This window comes from Apodemus sylvaticus, chromosome 4, assembly GCF_947179515.1.
Source record: "Apodemus sylvaticus chromosome 4, mApoSyl1.1, whole genome shotgun sequence".
In the NCBI taxonomy this organism is placed as follows: Eukaryota; Metazoa; Chordata; class Mammalia; order Rodentia; family Muridae; genus Apodemus; species Apodemus sylvaticus.
In genome coordinates this window covers 39,837,762-39,859,461 of record NC_067475.1, presented here as the reverse complement: position 1 = coordinate 39,859,461, position 21,700 = coordinate 39,837,762, and the positions used below count along the sequence as shown (strand labels likewise).

Sequence of the window (21,700 nt, the reverse complement as noted above, 5' to 3'; positions counted from 1 at the left end):
TGGTTGTTTGGCTGTTTGGTTTGGTTTGGTTTATTGCCTAATTCACTTTAGTTACTTGTTTTTTGGCCAGAGTGGAACTCCCTGTTAGACCAACCTATAACTACTGCCTGCCTCTGCCTCTGGAGAGCTTGGATTAAAAGTGTCAGCCATCATATCTGGCCCTATTTCTTAAAATAAAAATGCCTACATGCTGTAGTTTAAGACAGAGTAGGTATAATTATCAAATTTTAATTCGGTTGAATCTCAGCAGTAGATTCAAAGAAAGCATGGGAAGAGAAATTAAGGGGCCTGGCATGTAGAGCAGTTATCATGTGAACTTTGAACTTCCACATCACAGTATGAATTGGTTCCAAGATAAGAACTAGAATAAATTCTAGTGAACATGACCAGACCTCTGCTTTCCTAGAAGCACACACAGCTGAGATCATGGCGTTTGATGGCACGTGGAAAGTGGACCGGAACGAAAACTATGAAAACTTCATGGAGAAAATGGGTAAGGACTGGCTTCCTGTCTGTTTGCTTTCTCCTGTCTGCATAGTTACTGAATGACTTGTGATGTGGTAAGGCTCTAGGTGTGATTGTTCAGAGACAGGAAATCCATTTTTGCACCCTCCTGCTTTAGGAAGAGTATCCTGTCTCCCTAGGGCAAGCCCTGCTCCCCGAAACACACCAAAGAGCCACCTGTGGTTTGTTCCCTTGCCTGGTAATTGCACATGTGTAATTGAAAACCAACATGTTTGTGTTCATTTAAAAAAGAATACCATAGTGAATTATGATAATTTCCAGATCTTAAAAAAAAACACTGGATTATAGGGGATTAAAAAAGGATCTTTTAATATAGAAAAGAATATTATCAAAACTCACTCAAATAAATTATATGTAATTCTTTCCTCTGACTTATCTAACTTTAGGACTAACCATAAAAATCTGTATATTCTTCACAGAGGTGTAATTTGACTATACCATAAATGTCTACTAATATTCTGGTAGCTTATACTACAAACTAGGCAAAAATGTTTCATTTCTCAAAATAAAACCCGAATAAGTGATCTCTTTTTCTTTAGGGGTTCTGAATTGAAGTTTATCAAATTTCATATTATAATGAATTAATCATAAAATTTTATATTTTTTTTCTGGCTTAGGCCAATGTGGAATTGCACAGAGTCAAAATAATCCCAAGGCAAACAAACCATGGTGGTGTACGCCAGGGATTTTAAGTCTTGAGAGTGAAAAGAGAGGATTGTGAGTTACAGGCTAACCTGTGCTATGCAGCAAGTTGGAGGTCTGCTTGAGTTACAGCCCAAGACCCAGTTTCAAACAACAACAACAAAACAAATAAATGCAATTTTGCAAGCAAAGTAGTGTTGGAAATGAATAAATACCCAGACCTGATCTTGTGTTTCTTTAATATATGAATATACCATTTAATACTTCCTTTGACATTGCTGAACTTTGGCTGACCCTTGAGGCAAACAGTCTGTCTGTCTTGTTAATGCTATCCAGGGCTGAGGTGCTACACTTTGAGGCTTTGTTTACCTTTTCTCAGAAAAGCAGCCTGAACTGCTTGGATCTGTTCTCTAGAAGATTCTGGTGGTGTTCTGCACACTCGACACTATCTGCTCTTTCTTCTGCACCCACAAAATAACGATATGCAAACCAAAACAAAACACGGAACATAAGCCCTTTGGGTGACACTCTGATTTCACGTCCCCTCCAACCTCTCTCCTTTGCAGGTGTTGGCGTGATGAAAAGGAAGCTTGGGGCTCATGACAATTTGAAACTGACAATCACACAGGAAGGAAATAAATTCACGGTCAAAGAATCAAGCAACTTCCGAAACATCGACGTTGTGTTTGAACTCGGTGTCAGCTTTTCCTATAGTCTAGCAGATGGAACGGAACTCACTGTAAGACATTTTTATAAGCAATGCATTCTTATTTTTGTTTGTTTTATTTATTTTTATTTATTTATTTTACCAATACAAAGTGGTTTATCTCATGGAATGGTACAGCTAATGCAAACTTTCTTCATTTACTGAAGAGGCCAATGAAGTCCGTTCATATCTTATATAACACACCTTGGCAAAATGTTTAAATATAATTTTCATTATGATGCACAACTGTGAAAAAAGCTATTTTGGATAATAAGACTTAGACTAATCCTCTTAGATTGGCTGAGTGTAGGGATAGTCTCAAGGAAATGTAAAAGTCTGTATTTTCAATTCTACATGCAGATGGATCGCAAGCTTTCATTGTCCGTGATATTCAAATTTAATAACTGCTTTATAAATAGACTTGAGCAATAAAGGTGGGGAGTGTAGCTGTGTCAGGAGACTGCAGCAAGCACAAAGCCCTGGGGGTGTGTTTCTAGCGCTATATAAAATCTGGCCACGGTCACAAGGCCTGGAATCCCAGGACTTGGGAACTGGAGTTCATAAAGCCAAGTTTATCCTCAGATACAGACTAAGTCTGAGGCCAGCTTGGGTGACATGAGATCTTATCTGAAAAAAAAAAAACATTTATTAAACAATTAATGAATGAACAAGTAGCCAAATGTGAGAGTCTAATGCATTGTAGGTCATTAAGAATGTCCCTTTCAACGTATAAGATAAAAAAAAGATTAGGGAATCAGTTTTTTATGTAATTTTTTAAAACGGTTTTTTTAGCTTTGGAGTTTTTCTAGTCAAATATATTTGCAGTGGTGTGTGTGTGTGTGTGTGTGTGTGTGTGTGTGTGCTCACGCATGCCTGTGGTAGGTGCACAGAGAGAATCCACAGGAGGACATCAAGTGCCCTGCTGTACATCTTATTCCCTTGAGACAGGGCATCTCACTGAGCCTGGAGGTAGGCTGGCGGCCATAAAGCCCCGGTGAGCCTATCTCTGTCCTCCACAGCACTGGCGTCAGGCATATGCGATCGCACCTTTTTATGTTGCATTCTGCGTTTGAGTTCAGGTCCTCACGCTTGTGTACCAAGTTCTCTTACCGGCTGAGCAATCTCTTCAGCCCTGCCCTGCCAGTGTAACTGTTGAGCACTTTATCAATACTGATAATCACTACTCATCAGCAGACAGCGATTCTCCTCACGGTGGTGCTCAACAGTTGCCAACAGAGCCTTGAGTCCCATGGTTCACATACAGTGCTCCTTCTGACTTTTGGGGAAGTGCTTTGTCATTTCTCAGTGCTATGTCATTACATACGTAGATGTAATGGAGGTAACATATATTACTTCATCTTATCCATAGGGTCACTGTGAGTGAATGTGGGTCTGTAAAACTGGAAATCATGTTAGATACATCTAAGACTATAATAAATGCTGCTTTATTATTGTGACACAGGGGACCTGGAGCATTGAGGGAAATAAACTTATTGGAAAATTTACACGTGTAGACAATGGAAAGGAGCTGATCGCTGTCCGAGAGATTTCTGGTAATGAACTAATTCAGGTAAGTTGTAATAGACATTAATAAGTACATTCCCAAGACAAAAGTGATTATGAGTAAGAATTTTGATCTTTTCATATATATATGCATATATGTATATGTGTATATGTACATATATATGTGTGTGTGTGTGTATGTGTGTATGTATATATTACAAGACATATATATGGTATTATTTATTGAAGAGCTTACATATATACATTCATCAATTCCTATTTTAAAAAAATACATAAATGCCTACAACCACAGATGTAATTTTAATGGTTCTATCCTACAATGCTGCTCTCAGGTATAAGAAAATGCTAGGACAGACTCTAACATTACTATCTTTCTTACTGTGATTTTTTTTTTTCTTAACGGCACATCCTTTTATGTCAACATCTTTCAGACCTACACTTATGAAGGAGTGGAGGCCAAGCGGATCTTTAAGAAGGAATGAGCCAGCTTCTCGGAGCCTGGAGCCCGTGAAGAGCTAACTGGTGTCAGTTTCCTCTCTCCATCACGTGAGCCCCAGGCTCATTCATCATCTTCGGAGCACTGGTTTCCAGCCTTGTCAAAGCCAAAGAAGGAAAAGCTAATTAGGAATTCACTTGTTTTATGACCCTTAAGATATACATTAACTAGTCTTTTAAAAGAAAATAAATCCTGTTCTCACATTGCTTTGAATGTAGTGTTTCCTTCAAAAGAAAAAAAGTGTGGCATATGCATTGATGACTGTTTTTTTAAATATTGTGTGTATGTGTGTACTGAACTGAACATTGTGATTTTACTGAACATTTTTAATTGATAACACCCCACATAAAACATCTCGAGTGGTCCTTTTAATAGATGTTTATTTTATTTTATTTTTTTACACTCCAAATTTTATTCCCCTCCCTGTTCACCCTCTGACTGTTCCCATACATCTTCCCCGCCCCTGTCTCTACAAGGATGTCCCCGCCCCAACCCCCCACCTCACCAGACCTCTAAACTCCTTAAGGCCTCCAGTCTTTTGAGGGTTAGGTGCATCTTCTCTGAATGAATACAGACCCAGCAGTCCTCTGCTGTATGTGTGTTGGGGGTCTCAGATCAGATGGTGTATGCTGCCTGTTTGGTGGTCCAGAGTCTGAGAGACTTAGGGGTCTAGATTAATTAAGAGTGCCTGTCCTCCCACAGGGTCGCCCTTCTCCTCAGCCTCTTCCAGCCTTTCCATAATTCAATCACAGGGATCAGCAGCTTCTGTCCATTGATTGGGTGCAAATATCTGCATCTGACTCTTTCAGCTGCTTGTTGAGTCATTCAGAGGGCAGTCATGCTAGGTCCCTTTCTGTGAGTGCTCCATCAGCTCTGTAATAGTGTCAGGCCTTGGGGCCTCCCCTTGAGCTGGATCCCACTTTGGGCCTGTCACTGGACCTTCTTTTCCTCAGACTTCTTTCCATTTCCACCCCTGCAGTTCTTTCAGACAGGAACAATTATGGGTCAGAGTTTTAACTGTGGGATGGCAGCCCCCTCCCTCATTTGATGCCCTGTCTTTCTGATGGAGGTGGGCTCTATAATTTCCCTCTCCCTACTGCAGGGCATTTTATTTAGGGCCCTTCCCTTTGAGTCCTAAGAGTCTTTCACCTCCCAGCTCTGGAGGGTCCCCCCAACCTCCTATCTCCTGAGGTTGCCTGTTTCCATTCTTCTGCTGGCCCTCAGGGTTTCAGTCCCTCCTCCCATACCAGATAATGTTCCCCTCTCCCCGCTGCCTCCTATCCTCTTTCCCTCCCTCCCCCCCCTTGTGATTGCTTTCTTCTCCCTCCCAAGTGGGACTGAGGTGTCCTTACTTGGGCCCTTCAACTTGTTGACCTTTTTTTTTTCTAATATCCACTTATTAGTGACTACATACCATGTATGTTCCTTTGGATCTGAGTTACCTCACTCAGGATGATGATATTTTCTAGTTCCACCCATTTGCCTGCAAAACTCAGAATGTCCTCATTCTTAATAGCTGAATAGTACTCCATTGTATAAATGAACCACATTTTCTGTATCCACTCTTCTGTCGTGGGACATCTGGGCAGTTTCCAGTTTCTGGCTATCACAAATAAGGCCACTATGAACATAGTGAAACACATGATCCTGTGGCATGGTGGGGTATCTTTTGGTTATATTCCCAAGAGTGGTATTGCTAGGTCTATTTCCAATTTTCTGAGGAACCTTCAGATTGATTTCTATGGTGTACCAGTTTGCAATCCCACCAGCAATGGAGGAGTGTTCCTCTTTCTCCACATCCTTGCTGGCATGTGTTGTCACCAGAAGTTTTGATCTTAGCCATTCTGATTGGTGTAAGGTAGAATTTCAGGGTCGTTTTGATTTGCATTTCTCTGATTACGAAGGACTTTGAACATTTCTTTAGGTGCTTCTCAGACATTTGAGATTCCTCTGGGGTAGTTCTATACCCAGGGTTTGTTTTATTTTGTTTTGTTTTTTGTTTTATTGAGACAGGGTTTCTCTGTGTAGCCCTGGCTGTCCTGGAACCCACTCTGTAGACCAGACTGGCCTCGAACTCAGAAATCTGCCTGCCTCTGCCTCCCAAGTGCTGGGATTAAAGGCACGCACCACCACTGCCCGGCATATACCCCAGGTTTTGATTAGGTTGGTTTTTTGATGGTTAGCTTCTTGAGTTCTTTATACATTTTGGATATTAGCACTCTATTGGATGTGGGATTAGTGAAGATTTTTTTTCCAATCTGTAGGTTACCTATTTGTCTTATTGACTATTTCTTTTGCCTTACAGAAGCTTTCCAGTTCTATGAGGTTCCATTTATCAATTCTTGACCTTAGATTCTGAACCATTGGAGTTCTGTTTAGGAAGTTTTCCCCGTGCCCGTGTGCTCCAGGCTCTTCCCCACTTTCTCTTCTATTAGATTCAGTGATCTGGTTTTATGTTGAGGTCCTTGATCCACTTGGATTTGGGCTTTGTGTAAGGTAACAAATATGTTTATTTTTCTACATACAGACTGCCAGTTAGACCAGCACCATTTACTGGAGATGCTTTCTTTTTTCCATTGTGTATGTTTGACTTCTTTGTCAAAGATTAATTGTCCATAAGTGTGTGGTTTTATTTCTGGGTCTTCATTTCTATTCTATTCTATTGATCAATGTGTCTGTCTCTGTACCAATACCATGCAGGTTTTATCTCTATTGCTCTGTAGAAAAGCTTGAGGTCAGGGATGGTGATTACCCCAGCTGTTCTTTTATTGTTAGAATTTTTTTCACTATTCTGGGTTTTTGTCTTTTCAGATGAATCTGAGAATTGCCTTTTCTATTTCTTTGAAGAATTGTGCTGGAATTTTGGTGGGGATTGCATTGAATCTGTAGATTGCCTTTGGCAGGATGGCCATTTTTACGATGCTAATTCTGCCAATCTATGAGTATAGGAGATCTCTCCATTTTCTGAGGTCTTTGATTTCTTTCTTGAGAGACTTGGAAGTTATTATCACACAGATCTTTCACTTGTTTGGTTAGAGTTACCCCGAAGATATTTTATATTATTTGTGGCTATTGTGAAGGGAGTTGATTCTCTAATTTCTTTCTCAGCCTGTTTATTACTTGTGTAAAGGAAGGCTACTGATTTATTTGAGTTAATTTTATTTCCAGCCACTTTGCTGAAGTTGTTTATCAGCTGGAGAAGTTCTCTGGTAGAATTATGTATACTATCATATCATCTGCAAATAGTGATACCTTTATTTCTTCTTTGCCATTTTGCATCCCCTTAATCTCTTTTTGTTGTCTTATTGTTCTAGCTATCACTTCATGTACTGTGTCGAATACATATGGGGAGAGTGGGCATCCTTGTCTTGTCCCTGATTTTAGTGGGATTGCTTTAAGTATGTCTCCATTTAATTTGATATTGGCTTTTGGTCTGCGGTAAATTGCTTCTATTATGTTTAGGTACGGGCCTTGAATTCCTGATCTCTCCAATACTTTTAACATGAAGGAGGGTTGGTTTTTGTCAAGTGCTTTTCTGCATCTAATGAGATGATCATGAGATTTTTTTTCTTTGAGTTTGATTATATACTGGATTATGTTCATGGATTTTCACATATTGAACCAATCTTTCATCCCTTCTCCATGAGGCTGTGTGAGTAAGCCTCACCCTGGGAGATGAGACCTCTTCAATCTGGTCCAAGCTTAAGCAGAACTAGTGTGAACTGCACTTTATCCCCTGGAATGTCGTTCAGGCATCTTTAAAACGAAGTAATTAGCCTGGATTTCTAAACTGCTTTCATAATATAATGTAATATATATTATGCAAAATAGCACATATGAAGTGGTGTCTGAGTAACAGTAACTCTTCTTTTCTTCAGCAGCCAGTTGGGAGTCTGCCATGGGGAGAGAGTGCTGGGATGACAGGGAACATGGAGTAGGAAGAGGACTATCACTTATCTTGTTAAATGTGGCTGCTTTCATGGGCTCACATCATGTTTTGGCTCAGAAAGGCCCTATGTTTGTTTAAATGCCTTGATGCTACTTTTTTAAAGATTCTCAGTTACATAGAGCCATTTTCTTTGTCTTCCTTCCTTTCATTGTGTGTCTCTCTGTGTGTCTTTGTGTGTACGTGTACACGATTAGGATGTAATGTGGGAGTACTTGTACACATGTGTGCCTGGGTGTGGATGGAGGCCCCAAGTTGTTATCTTTTCTATTGTTCCTCACCATTTTTGAGGGGACAGATTCTCTAGTTGAATCTGGTGCTCACCAATCAATGATTGGCAGGCCAGAAAACTCTGGGGACCCCTGCTCATGTATCTACTGTCTTCTCAGTGTTAAGGTTACAGAGGTGCACTGGCATGTTGAGGTTTTATGTGGGTGCTAGGGAACATAACTCAGGACCCCATGTTTGTTCAGCACACTGAGCGATGTAGTCAGCTCCCTGTGTATTTATACAGGCCTTGAAAATTTCACCAGTCCCATCCCAAAGCGCTGATTGCTCATAAGTACAAAAAAGTATTTTCAAAAGAATAACTAGACAATGCTAGCAAGCCATTCACTGGCACTTCAAACCTAAATGTGTAGGTGAGGTAGTTGCCTGATACAGAGTGGAAGCCAGGGGGGTTTGTGAGGAGTGGGAGGTAGGATGGATGCTTCAGTTATGAGATGTGTCCTTACCTTAGGTTGATACTTGCTTTGATTACAATATAGGAGCGCCCTCTACTGGGCAAGGACATGGACTCTTTCAATTTGTGTTTCAGTGTCTGCTGCAAAGCTATCTAGACCATGTTCTAAAGTTTTAAATGTATTGAATGTTTACGTAGCTCCAGGTTCTGTAAAAGCAAAACTAATACAAAGGTTCATTTTTTGTTCTGCAGGAGCAATTCCCTAAAACTGTTTCCATTTACTAATAGGAACTGAATTAACACTTTATTTAGGGGTGTCTTCGCTCTGAATCAGAACACCTGACATAGCATTACCATCTTTTGAAAGAGTGCAGCAACACCACGTTTGCTAACACACAGGGCTGTGGACCTCTGCTTTGCTTGAGCCCAGAGGCCAGCATTCAGAATGCTGGTGCAATCGATTTTACTGGGGAAATAAATGGGACGGAAGAGTGAACAAGACATTTGGAGCTGAGAAAGGTCAGGAGGCCCAGAGCCAGTCAGCAGTCATGATAAGGAACTATTGCAGAGGGTGTCTCAGTTCACCTGTCCCCACTGAGGAGTCCATCAGAATGCACAGGTACAGAAGTCCCACAGTATATTATCCAGATTACCAAGAATTAAAGAAAGAACTTGAATTTTAATGTGGTTATCGGTAGTTAGGTGAGAAGGTAAATGTGAGGTAGTACTGTGAGAAGGTAAATGATTAGTAGAAATCAGAATGGAAAGGCCCGAGTTCTCCCCAAGTGTCAGCCCAGTTTCAAAGCCATATCCTCAAGTTTTGTTTCCAAATAATTTACACACACACACTCACCCCACTTTCAAAGTCCCTGAGAGTTAGTGACCTTAGAGAAACCATCATTTAGATAAAGTAGCACATCATTGATGTCATCCCTTTGCTTCACTTCTAGATAATGTAACAATAGTATTTTTTAGAAATGATGTCAAAGGGAATAATGCGACACATCTCTTTAACAAATTATTTGAGCAGAAAGAATGAGTGAGCACAGTCCTACACTCCAGCCAGATAAGTGTCTGTCCTTGTGTGCTCCAGAACACAGCTTTTTACCTCTTCTTTTTCCAGTTAAGTTTTTCATACAGCATAGTCTGATCATGCTTTTGTCCTCTCTCAACTCTTCCCAGATCCTTCTCTATTAGGAAAAAAGCTATCATAAACATTCAAGTCAAAGTCTTACGTGGACTTGTTTGGATTACACACACACACACATACAAACTAAAAACAAATGCTGACAGGCTGTTTCCTCAAGTGACTGATGAATTCTTCAGTCTCATTATCCTTGCTAATTCATGGTATGGTCTTAGTAATTCTTTTTGAGTTTAGTCAATATAACGGGTAAATACTGAGATCCTACCATGAACTGTATTTGTATTTCTCAATAGCTGATGATATAAAAACTGTAACAAAGAACATTTATATACTCTCATTGGTAAAGTCATACTCATTTGTTAAAGAAAAATTGGTCATCTTGTTATTGTTGAGTTATAAAGTTTTATATTTTAATATTTTGAATACAGGGCTGGGGCTTAAATTTGGTGGCAGACCATTTGCCTAGGATACATAAGCCTTGTCAAGATTCAATCCCCTATACTAAAAACAAGTCAAACTATAAAAAATACATTCTGGATACAGACTATTACATATGTCAAACAAATGTTTTCTTCTAGCCTCCAGCTCATCATTTTATTCTCCTAAATGTCTTACCAAAGGGCAAAAGTGTTATTAAGTTTTGATGGTCCCAATTTATCAGTGTTTATTTTTAATGGCCTAAAACATGTTCAGTGAATGCTATCTAAGAAATGTCTATGCAAATAATAATAATTTGTGTTGACAAATGGCCCTTTGTTATATGTTATGATGAGAGTACAGAAAATTCCACGCGACATCAAAACAACCCTGAGATTCCACCTCACACCAGTCAGAATGGTTAAGTCAAAAAACTCAGGAGACAGCAGGTCCTGGTGAGGATGTGGAGAAAGAGGAACACTCTTCCATTGCTGGTGGGATTGCAAGCTGGTACAACCACTCTGGAAATCACTCTGGGAGTTCCTCAGAAAACTGGACACAGTATTATCCTTGGACCCAGATATACCACTCCTGGGCATATACCCAGAAGATGCTCCAACATGTAATAAGGGCACATGCTCCACTATGTTCATAGCAGCCTTATCTGTAATAGCCAGAAGCTGTAAACAACCCAGATATCCTTCAACAGAGGAATGGATACAGAAAATGTGGTACATTTACACAATGGTGAATACTACTCAGCTATTAAAAACAATGACTTCAGAAAAATTCACGGACAAATGGATAGAACTTAAAAATACCATCCTGAGTGAGGTAATCCAGTCACAAAAGAACACACATGGTATGCACTCACTGATAAGTGGATATTATCCCAAAAGCTTGGAATACCAAAGACACAATTCACAGACCACATGAAGCTCAAGAACAAGGAAGAACAAAGTGAATGTTTCAGGAGGACCCAGCTATACCACTCCTGGGCATATACCCAGAGGATTCCCTGGCATGCAATAAGGACACATGCTCCACTATGTTCACAGCAGCCCTATTTGTAGTAGCCAGAAGCTAGAAAGAACCCAGGTGTCCCTCAACGGAGGAATGGATACAAGAAAAAATGTGGTATATATACACAATGGAGTACTGTTCAGCCATTAGAAACAATGAATTCATGAAATTCTTAGACAAATGGATGGAGCTGGAGAACATCATACTAAGTGAGGTAACCCAGTCTCAATACCAGAGATCAATCATGGTATGCACTCACTGATAAGTGGATATTAACCTAGAAACTTGGAATACCCAAGACATAATCCACATATTAAATGATGTCCAAAAAGAACAGAGGAGTGGCCCCTGGTTCTGGAAAGACTCAGTGCAACAGTATAGGGGAATTCCAGAACAGGGAAGTGGGAAGGAGTAGATGGAGGAACAGGGGGAGGGAAGAGGGCTTATGGGACTTGTGGGGAGTGGGGACCCAGAAAAGGGGAAATCATTTGAAATGTAAATAAAGAATACATCGAATTAAAAAAATGAACAAAAAAAAAATAAGAAAGAGGAACAACATACTCAAGGGAGTTACTGTGGAGACAAAGTGTGGAGCAGAGACTGTAAAAAAGGCCATCCAGAGACTTCCCCACCTGGGAATCCATCCCATGAACAGTTGCCAAACCTGGACGTTATTGGGGATGCCGGGAAGTGCTTGCTGACAGGAGCCCGATATAACTGTATCCTGAGAAGCTCTGCCAGAGCCTGACAAACGAAGAGGTGGATGATCGCAGTCAACCGTTGGACTGAGAGCAGGGGTCCCCGATGGAGAACTTGGAGAAGGGACTGAAGGAGCTGAGGAAGTTTGCAGCTCTGTGGAGAGAGAAACATTGCCAAGTGGTCAGAGCCCCTGGAGCTCCCGGAGACTGAACCACCTACCAAAGAGCACACGTGGACCCATGGCACTGGTCACATATGTGGCAGAGGATGGACTTGTTGGACATCAGTGGGAGGAGTGGACTTTGGTCCTGTGGGGGTTCAATACCCCAGTGTAGGGGAATACCAGGATGGGAAGGCAGGAGTGGGTGGGTAGGTGGAGGAGCGCCCTCATAGAGGCAGGGAGAGGGGCAATGGGATAGGAGTTTTTTGGAGGGGAGACTTGGAGAGGGGATAACATTTGAAATGTAATTAAAGAAAATATCCAATAAAAGAAAAAGAAAAAAGACAAGATCTCACATTGTAATTTACACTAGCCTAGAATTGTCTAGCTAGCCTTGCCTCAAACCCACAGCAATCCTGCTTTAGACCCCTGAGTTGGTGGGATTATAGGTATAAGCCACCACACCTGGTTTGTAACTTATTTCTAATATAAAAGCTTTTTTCCTCTCACATGAAGTTCACATAAGTTCTGGGCACTTAGATTGTTTACTTAATACAATCCAACAGTACTTAAACTTTTCTGGTCCACAAGCTCTTTCAGGCAGTAAGTGAGAGACATTTCTCAAAACAGCTACAAGATGTTCCTAGAAGTAGCACCTGAGCTGCCTCAATCAGCTCCTAAGCCAGGTAGATGGCCTCCCTGAGGTCCAGCCATGGGTCCTCAGCCTCTTGCTTCCATGGTGATAGTCACAGCTTTTGCTCTAAACGTGGGGCTAGCAGGGTTTTGGTCATCCACCTCCCAAGTCCCCATGCCTCCCAAGCTTTCCCTCTCTAACTTTGTCAGCACCCTCCAACTTCACCCTTCGAGCTCTTAAGGAATCCCACTGTGCCATACACACCTGAGTGAATACACTCCTGAGGGAAGGATGTTCAAAGCTTTGCAATCTCACAGCCTAAATTCCATCTCTGGAACTTATGGAGAGAAGAGAACCACTTCCTAAAAGTTGTCCTCTGTTCTCTATACATGCACCTTGATATGTGAGCACATACTATGTCTGTACACACACACACACACACACACACACACACACACACCAGATAATTCCTTAGACTGGATAATGCCTATTTCGTGAGGCAGAAGCACACAGTACATATGTTCATATGTTAATACTGTTTTCAAAAGTACAGTTTAGTAGTTCATATCTAACACACTCACACTCTGAGGAAACACATCTCCAGTACATTTTTATCTTGCACAACTGTGATTCTAAACCCATTACACAAGATTCTCCTTTCGAGCTCACCCCAGCATTGTCTTTACTGTTTGTGAAGTGACTCATTTAGATACTTTATATAAGTGAGATTATATTTATATTACTTGGCATAATATCATTAGTGTTCATCCAAGCTGTAATGCAACAGAATATCCTACCAGGATGATTTCCACAGTATATGAATATTGTTATGCATTCTGTTAATCTATTGGTAGACACTGTATTGTTGTGAATGAAGCTGCTATTAAACATGGCTGTCCAAGCACTTGTGCCTTCCTTGTAATATTATCTAGCTTTGTTAGAGTATTTGTCTGACAGAATGAGACAGAAAGGGTTCCCTCACTTCTATTTTGTCTTTTTAAAGAAGATCTCGAAAAGACTGGCATATATCTCTAAGTATTGAGCAGAGAAGGCAAGGGTGGCATCACACTTGCAAGAAACTCTGCCTGACATTTAGGCGGTGCTCGCTTCATTTACCAGTATTGCATAAAGCCAGGTGAGGAAACCGATTTGTAATTGTCCCTACTTAATCATAATGAAGAGTATAATTCATGCTGTATCTTATTGAACAGACTGTTCAGGCTTGAGAAGCGTGTGTCCCTGTATACTTTCCCATGTCTCTGTTGGCTTCTTCACAGTAGCATTGGCTCACACACCCTACTCCCTTTCCCCCTCCCTGCTGTAGGCAGGGAGTATTTGAAGATATAAACTAAGAATCTACACTTTCCCAGCAGAGGCTTGGAGCTAGTCTGTATAGCTACCTCTTCCGTATTTGCCCTTGAGTAATCCCTGACATTCACAGTTTGACCTGAAGTGCAGATAAAAATCATTAAAACCCTCTGATATTTGTTATCTCTCCAGTGCCCGTATATCTGATGAGAGAAACTCTGAACTAATTTGGTTTTAGATAACGTTGGCTTATTTTCTAACTAAAACAAACAAAAACAAAACAAAAAAAACACCCAACAACAACAAAAACAAATAAAAAACCCAACTTTTAGTCAATGAATTTTCACTGAGAATATGGATAAGTTCAGAGAATCAATTATTAGTGATTCCATTTTCTAGACATAACTTCTGTAAGTATATTGACATTTCTTATACTTATGAGAAGTGCAGTTCAGTTTACATACACAATTATCATCTTGACATTCATTTGCTTACTCTAGGTCAAGCTAATGTTTTATGGTTTTACATGGCTACTGTGTAACCTCATGAGATAAGATGTGCTATATACCCAATCATCTTCTAGTCTCTGTTCACAGTGACTCCTTCTCTAATGTCCTTCATAAACAATCCAAGGACGCTTTATCTGATTAGCATCCAGAGAACTCAGGTTGTGAATTGCAACATCTTTCTCATCAGAGACTATCAGTTTAGCTTTGCTGGATTGTAGCTGTTTCTAAACTTTAAAATTTACTAAAGCACCTTCTTTATTTTGAAATATAATCATGCATAGAACTCTAAATATGGACAGAACTACGTTCTTGTGGTAGGAGTCTATATGGTGTATATGTGGAAGGAGAAAAAGGGAAGAAATTACATTTTTTGCTCATAGCCTGTTCTGCCCAGGAGTCCAAATACACAAGCCATTATGAAGAATCTTAGAGCTCTGTGAGAGTTTAAAAACTCCACTGATGTTTTTGATGTGCTTGATCAGTACTCCTCATGAACTGTGTGACTATTGCCTCTGTTTATGATGGCTTTCTTGACAGTGCTTGGCAATACCGTAAGTAGTCAGAAAGTACTTACTAAAGGAAGGAAATAATTAAGTGTTAAGGATGTATATCAGTGGCAAACACTTGCCGGGAAATCTGAATGCTAGGTTGGAGTCTCTGAATTATCCGAAAGGGGCCCTGCAAAGGGAGGATTGAATTAGTATATATTTTTAGTACTTAAGTAAACCTCAGAAAGTATCCCCACCAAGATTGACCAATCGGTTGCATCAGATCCTGTGGTATTATCTATTATACTTTAATGTCTAAAAGATATTTGTAAAAAGTATGTTTGGCTAGGATTGCTTTAGGCATAGCAGGATATAACAAAATAAAATTGAATAAATAATAAATGTCTTCCATTTTCAAGGTGCTGTCTGAGGAACTGTAGAAGACTCCAAAATGGTAAACTGCCAATGCCCTGCTAGAGGGCAGCCTCCACTCTAGGGGGAAGAGAGCTGACATGAAATGGGTACAAGCCAGACAAGCGTGCCAGGAAGGTTAAGGCAGAAATGTCCTCTGGCCTATGGCATGAGATCCAGGTTCTGTGGCTGTGGATATGGAATCGGGCAAGATGTGGAGGAGGGCTGGAGAGACAGTTAGCCGGGGAAAGGGTTTGCCCTGCAAGCATGGCAGCCTACGTTCAATCTCTAGCCTCCTCATAAAGGTGGAAGAAAGTAATGACTTCACAAAGTTGTCTTTTACCTCCACACATGTGGTAAGGCATGTACCCAGGCTACACTAGATTAAACAAACAAACAAATTAATATTCTGTTGCAAAGACAGAGTAGCAGTAGTGGTGGTGGTGAAAACTTTTTTTTTAATCCACTCCAGAGGATTAGAGTAGACTAAAGGAACCACATATCTTCAGAGATATCATCTCCTGCTTCCCAATCTCATGGCTCTTTACAAAAGGGAAGGGAAGTTTCCTCAGAAAGATGTGGATCTTTTTTTTTTTTTTTTTTGACTGTTGTAAGTGGCTGATTTTTCTGTGTTGGGTAGGGTTTATACAGTCCTTCAGGAAGCTCAGTGGATGATCTTTCATCATTATTGTGTCACAGGGTTAGCGCACAGTCATGCGAGTCTGAACCTGTGGTACTGCCTAAAGCGGACAGGGAATTCTAGGCCAGCCCAACCACAGAGCAAGACTCTAATTGAAAAAACAAAATGAACAAGAAAGAAAGAAAGAAAGAAAGAAAGAAAGAAAGAGAGAGAGAGAGAGAGAGAGAGAGAGAGAGAGAGAGAGAGAGAGAGAGAAGAAAGAAAGAAAGAAAGGGAAGGAGGGAGGGAGGGGAGAGAGAGAGAGAGAGAGAGAGAGAGAGAGAGAGAGAGAGAGAGAGAGAGAGAGAGAGAGAGAGAGAGAGAGAAACTGGAATAAATCAAGCCAATATGCTAGACAGAAAAAAAATCTGAGGAAAAAAATGATCAAACCCATACTGTTATAAATGGTTGTTATATATGTGATTACAAACTGGACCATCCCTCCGAATGACTCAGTAACTTGGAAATTGTATCTATTCTGCAGAGCGTTCATCTGTGCCAGGGTTCATTGGCAAACTGAAAATGTAGCTAAGAATCAACACCACTCAGGATAAACCAAACATTTACTTAGCAATATCAAGAAAGAGTCAGCCAGCCAGCCAAATGCTAGATCTAATGTCTGCCTCTATAATTTATTTGACAGGGGTTGGGGGGTTGGGAGGGACTTGATATGCTTTAAGTCTTGGTATTGTTTCAATTTATTTCCTTGTAAAACGAGGATAGCTTTTGTTTCTTTTTCTGAACTGAGGCTGCCACACAGTAAATCTTATATGAGTATTTGTTTCATAAAATAAATGTGAGATATCTTCAAAAAAAAATAAATGGTTGTTATAGATAGAATGTAGAAAGAGATAATAAAAGCTAAAGGAAAGAAAAACTTTGGGCAAACACCTCATTCCAATACCTTCTTCCCGAGGAGAAGCATGACAAATTACATACTAAGATGAGATTGTGGGACCCATGTGACTGCAGCCAGGCGAACTGGGAAGCACTTGAACCAGGTGCCACGGGTAGGATTTAGACAGATAGTGAGAAGTTTGAAGGGATGGGAGGCGCTTAACTGGAGAGAGCCCACAGGGGCAAAGGTGCCAGGTCGCATGGGTCGGGTGGAGTGAGATTAATAACTGGGTACAGGGTGGGTGATGGCCAGAGTCAGGACGTAACAGAGAAGCTATAATTTAAGTATAATGATTATGCTGCTCACTCTCAGAGTAAGAAAACTATCCCGAATATTAGATAACAATGACGATAAAATAATGAAAAGAAGTGCCAAAAATATGGATACTTGTACCAAGTTGTACCCATCAATGGTAGACACTGTTGGGATAGACACGGTAGTGGTTTGAATAATCACGGCCTCCACATAAATACCTTGCTACTAGGAAATTACTGTTTGGGAAGAATGTAACCTTGTTGGAGGAAGTGTGTCACTGGGGGGTGGACTTTGAGGTTTCACATATAAGTACTGGAGATATCAGAAATGGCACTCCCACAGGTTGTCCCCTTGATGGAGGAAAGGAATACCTGTTTTCCACCCAAAAGGCTGGGGATGAATGTTGTTCATGACCTTGTGACCTCTGTCATGTGCAGGGCCAGGCCTCACCAAAGTCCCCCAGAATGTTTCTCCCAGCCTCTCCTTCCCTAGACCTTTAACCTTGCTTCTCAGTCAACAGAACCCACCCTAAGGGGAAGTGTCACATGTACTTCAGAGCCTGCCGACCGCTACACTACTCAGTCCAGTCAAGGACCATACCAGATCCTAGGCCCTTAAGTTAGCAGACTCATCATCTTCTTGGTAGAAGTCACACACACTTTGCAAAAAGAGTTTCCATGCCTTAAGCTTTAGTGTGCACATGGTATTTCAACAATTGTTACCAGAGAACTTTTTTTTTTGTACAAAATTGTACTGTACTTAAATATGTATAAAATAAACGATACAGTGTCAGACTCCAGAGGTTTGAACCAGTTGGGCTAAGTCATGGTGCACTGACTTCCCTTCTACTATCAAGTGGTAAGAGGTTGGTTTCCTGACTGGCAATAGCATTTGCAGGCCTCTTCCTCCCTCCCTCCCTCCGTCCCTCCCTCCGTTCCTCCCTCCCTCCCTCTCTCCCTCCCTCTCTCCTTTCTTCTCTCCCTCCCTCTCTCCCTCTTTTCCTCCCTCCCTCTCTCTCTCCCTCCCTCTCTCTCCCTCTCTCCCTCCCTTCCTTCTTCCCTCTCTCCCTCTTTTCCTCCCTCCCGCTCTCCCTTTTTTCCTCTCTCCCTCCCTCCCTCTCTCCCTCTGCCCATCCCCCTCCCTCCGTCCACCCCCCCCCCCCCACTATCAGGATAAAGTTCTTAGCTATTGCTTCAGCTATGCATGCCGCCAAGCTCCCTGCCACAACAACAGGGGCTGTAAGCTTCTGACGCTGCAGGGAAGCCCACAGTTAAAGTGCTCAGTTAAATGCTGTCATTTATAAGAGCTGCTGTGATCAGAGTGTCTCTTCATGGCAATAAAGCAGGGACTAAAGCAGTTAAAAGGAGGAAAAGATGAAGCCAAGGTGCGAGGTGATTTCCTAGGCTGCATTAGGAAGACAGCTGGGTTAGACTGTAGCAGCAGTGAAAAATTCAATGCATGGTATATATATTTTTCCCTTGAATGTATAGGGCTTAAGGTTTGAGGGGGCTGGGGAAGTGCAAAAGCCATACATGACAATATACCTTGATTTCAGAACAGTATCATTCTTGAGTTATTAGTGTGTGTGTGTGTGTGTGTGTGTGTGTGTGTGTGTGAGTGAGCACGTGTGCACATGCTCAGGCAATGGGGGACATGTGGGAATCAGTTCTCTCCTTCCTCCTTGGAAGTCATGGGGTTGAATGCAGGTCATCAAACTCGGCAGCAAACTTACTGGCTAAGCCATTCCTATTCGTAACTGTTTTCTCAGTTAAGCTTTTAACCAACGGGACAGCATTCCTTCCTCGCCGTGCTCTATGCTTCACTTCTATTATGAAGAGTAGCCAAGAACCAGCACAGCTAAGTCTGAAGTGAAGGATCCTCCAACCGAATTTAGCATTAAAATACTGTCTATTTGAAATAATTACTATCCCCAGAGAAACAATTCTTCCAAATTCTTCACTCAGAGCCCAGGAATGCCCTTCCTTCCTGGACAGATCAGGAAACCCCACACCTTCACAGGCATGGAGCTCAATTCAGTACCAGGGATACTTGAAAACATTTCACGATTTTTTCACATGTCAGGCTATTTCCATTTTAATAAGTTCAAGTTTTATCAGTCCTCTTTCAAAAATCAGAAAGGAGTCCGACCTTGTCTGTGGACATATGATCACCTCTGGAAGATCATATCAGCAGCTCATTGATTTTTCTTAAGGATTATAAACACTTACTACTAATTCAATGCAGGGAGCTTCTAACCCACAAAGGGAGAGAACCTGTCTACAGCACAGTGTGGAAGCCGGTCCCCAGCAGAGCTGGTAGCCATTTTGTTCCATGCCTGCCAGTTATTGATGCAGAAAAAGAGCTCGGCTCAGAGCTGGGTCATGTCCACATACCATGCTATGTTCTGCATTTTCTTAGATTTTTTTTTTAATCTTAAGAAATTCCACAGCCATAAGCTCCAATCAGAATAAAGCTTAGGACCAATCAGAACAAAGGTCAGTTAGAACTGTTCTGTCTAGATAGTCAAAATAGCTTGAGTCAGAGCCAACCTCCCTGCCCTGACCTTTTTGTTTTTCCTTTATAAGCTGGCCCTTACACGTTCAAGGTTCAGTCTTAGCTCCTGAGATGAGGTTTCAACCCTGATCAATCAGTCTTGGGGTGCGTGTTCAGTGTTCAATAAACTATTCTTGCTTAACTGACACTGGAGTCTGAGTTCGGGGATTCCCGAACCTCAAAACACAATCTGATTAATCCTCAGGAACTGGCTCTCATTCTCGCAACCAGAAGGCGAAGGATACAGTATTTTTCTTTACAGCTGCGTGCTATCTCTGTCTGTATGGCCCACTAGTGAACTGCAGCCCAGTTAGCTAGCTGCACAACAGCATTAAGATATTGAACTTGAAGTTCACTTTATGGCTATTTTTAGTAATTTTCGATAACTTGTTATTTTTGCCTAATTTTCTGAATCCATAACCAACCTTCGTATTGTCTATGCAAAAACTACAGCTCAAAGGAAAAAAATAGACTGTTTATTCTGGGGCCCCGTGAATGGCCCTGGGAACACAGATATAGGTTACTTTCAAGTCCATGTTCCCAGGTGGAAACAGTTTCATGAAATCGTTTTAAAAACCAAAGAAAGGCATAAATCAAGGCAAGTCCAAAATATATTGGTGGGTACATGGGAGAGGCAGATTCAGGAAGAGGGAAAGAAGTATTTCTATGGGTCCAAGATGCTATCTGGGTTATTTGGTTGGTCTAAGTTAATGGTGGGTTGCTAAGTTAATAGACACCAACAGGTTTTTTTTTTTTTTTATCTATTAGTTACAGGATGTTTTTGACATAGAGTTGAATGGCGTATTAAAAATACTTCCACGAAATACCTATGTAAATCTCACGCTCTACCCTCTCTGATCCTTCTGAAAAAAAAAAAAAAACAGTGACACTGAGGAGACAGGCTGATTCCATGATCGGCTTCAAATTGGCAGTTCAGATTAGGCCTAAAAACCCAGGCTTCAGGCATCTAGTCAGAAAGTGCCCTGCCATCAGAAACGCCCCTCCCCCAACCTGGCCCGAAGCAAGGACAACGAACGGGTCAACAACAGTTTCCAGCCCTCCTCCTGGTAATAGTTTCAGAATGTCCTTAAGAGACAGTAGATAAGGCCACCTACCCCAGGATTCCTCTGCAAGTTTCTAGCCACCACACCAAGGTAAAGCTTCTGGAATGCCTAGAGATAAGAGTAAAAATCCATCCATCCTAGAATCCCCTAACGTGCTGTTAGCATACTTGATTGACTATATTGGTAATAGGAAACTCCGCATGCTGGACTTCTGCAGAATAAAACACTCTTTGCATTTACATACTATTTGAGTCTGGGGTATCTATTCTTCGGCGAGTCAAGGACCCTTACAACGTCCAACTCATCAAAACTGTTTCAAAAATTAAGAGCAAACAACCGCTCAAGTTTGTACAAAATCATCCAAACTTCCCAAACTGTATAAAGTTCCCAAACATGTAAGAAACCAAAGGTTTTGCACTAGAGAGATGATCCTATGGGGACTGCCAACCTTTTTACATTGCCACACAATGTTATCATCTCCAAGGTTAATATCAGAGAATCTCAGGATCCAGTTTTTTTTTTAAATAAATAAATAAATAAATCCCCCTCCCCCAAGCTCAAGTTTACAAAAGACTACTTTGGTGGGTGGCCAAGGCTGGAATCTTTGAGGCCGTTCTTGAAATTCTGGCATCATCTCAGAGAAAAGGGGTTAAGACAGTTTTCCTTCCTGAAACCGGGAGAACTAGTTAGGCGCACTGCAGGGCAGCGTGAGCTACGTGAGACAATGCACCTGCGCCTTATTAAGTCACCGCTGAACACAGCAAGGGGACATCCCGCCAGGAAGCACAGGGCGGGATACAGAGCGCATGCGTGCGATCGGGGAGACGGGGTAGGCGCCGGAGCAAAGTTCCGGACATGGAACAGAGCGCCTGCGCCAAGTCCAGCAGCCGGACCAGCGGAGCCTGCGCGTTTCCCGGGATGCCGAGCAAGGCGA

The 21,700-nt window shown here is 41.5% G+C and overlaps 1 protein-coding gene across 1 annotated transcript; it reads left to right on the top strand.

The window, feature by feature from the left end:
- Positions 1-426: 426 nt before the first annotated feature.
- On the top strand, positions 427-3,967 carry Fabp2 (fatty acid binding protein 2). Its single transcript, XM_052178508.1, has 4 exons — positions 427-493; positions 1,734-1,906; positions 3,336-3,443; positions 3,829-3,967. Exons 1-4 carry the CDS (start codon positions 427-429, stop codon positions 3,877-3,879), a joined length of 399 nt encoding a protein of 132 aa, XP_052034468.1. The 3' UTR covers positions 3,880-3,967.
- The last annotated feature ends 17,733 nt before the right edge of the window (positions 3,968-21,700 follow it).

Coding starts and splice junctions, on each gene's coding strand:
- Fabp2 (XM_052178508.1), top strand. CDS start 427: ATGGCGTTTGATGGCACGTGGAAAGTGGACCGGAACGAAAACTATGAA. Junction 494..1,733: donor AAACTTCATGGAGAAAATGG/GTAAGGACTGGC, acceptor TCTCCTTTGCAG/GTGTTGGCGTGATGAAAAGG. Junction 3,444..3,828: donor CTGGTAATGAACTAATTCAG/GTAAGTTGTAAT, acceptor AACATCTTTCAG/ACCTACACTTATGAAGGAGT.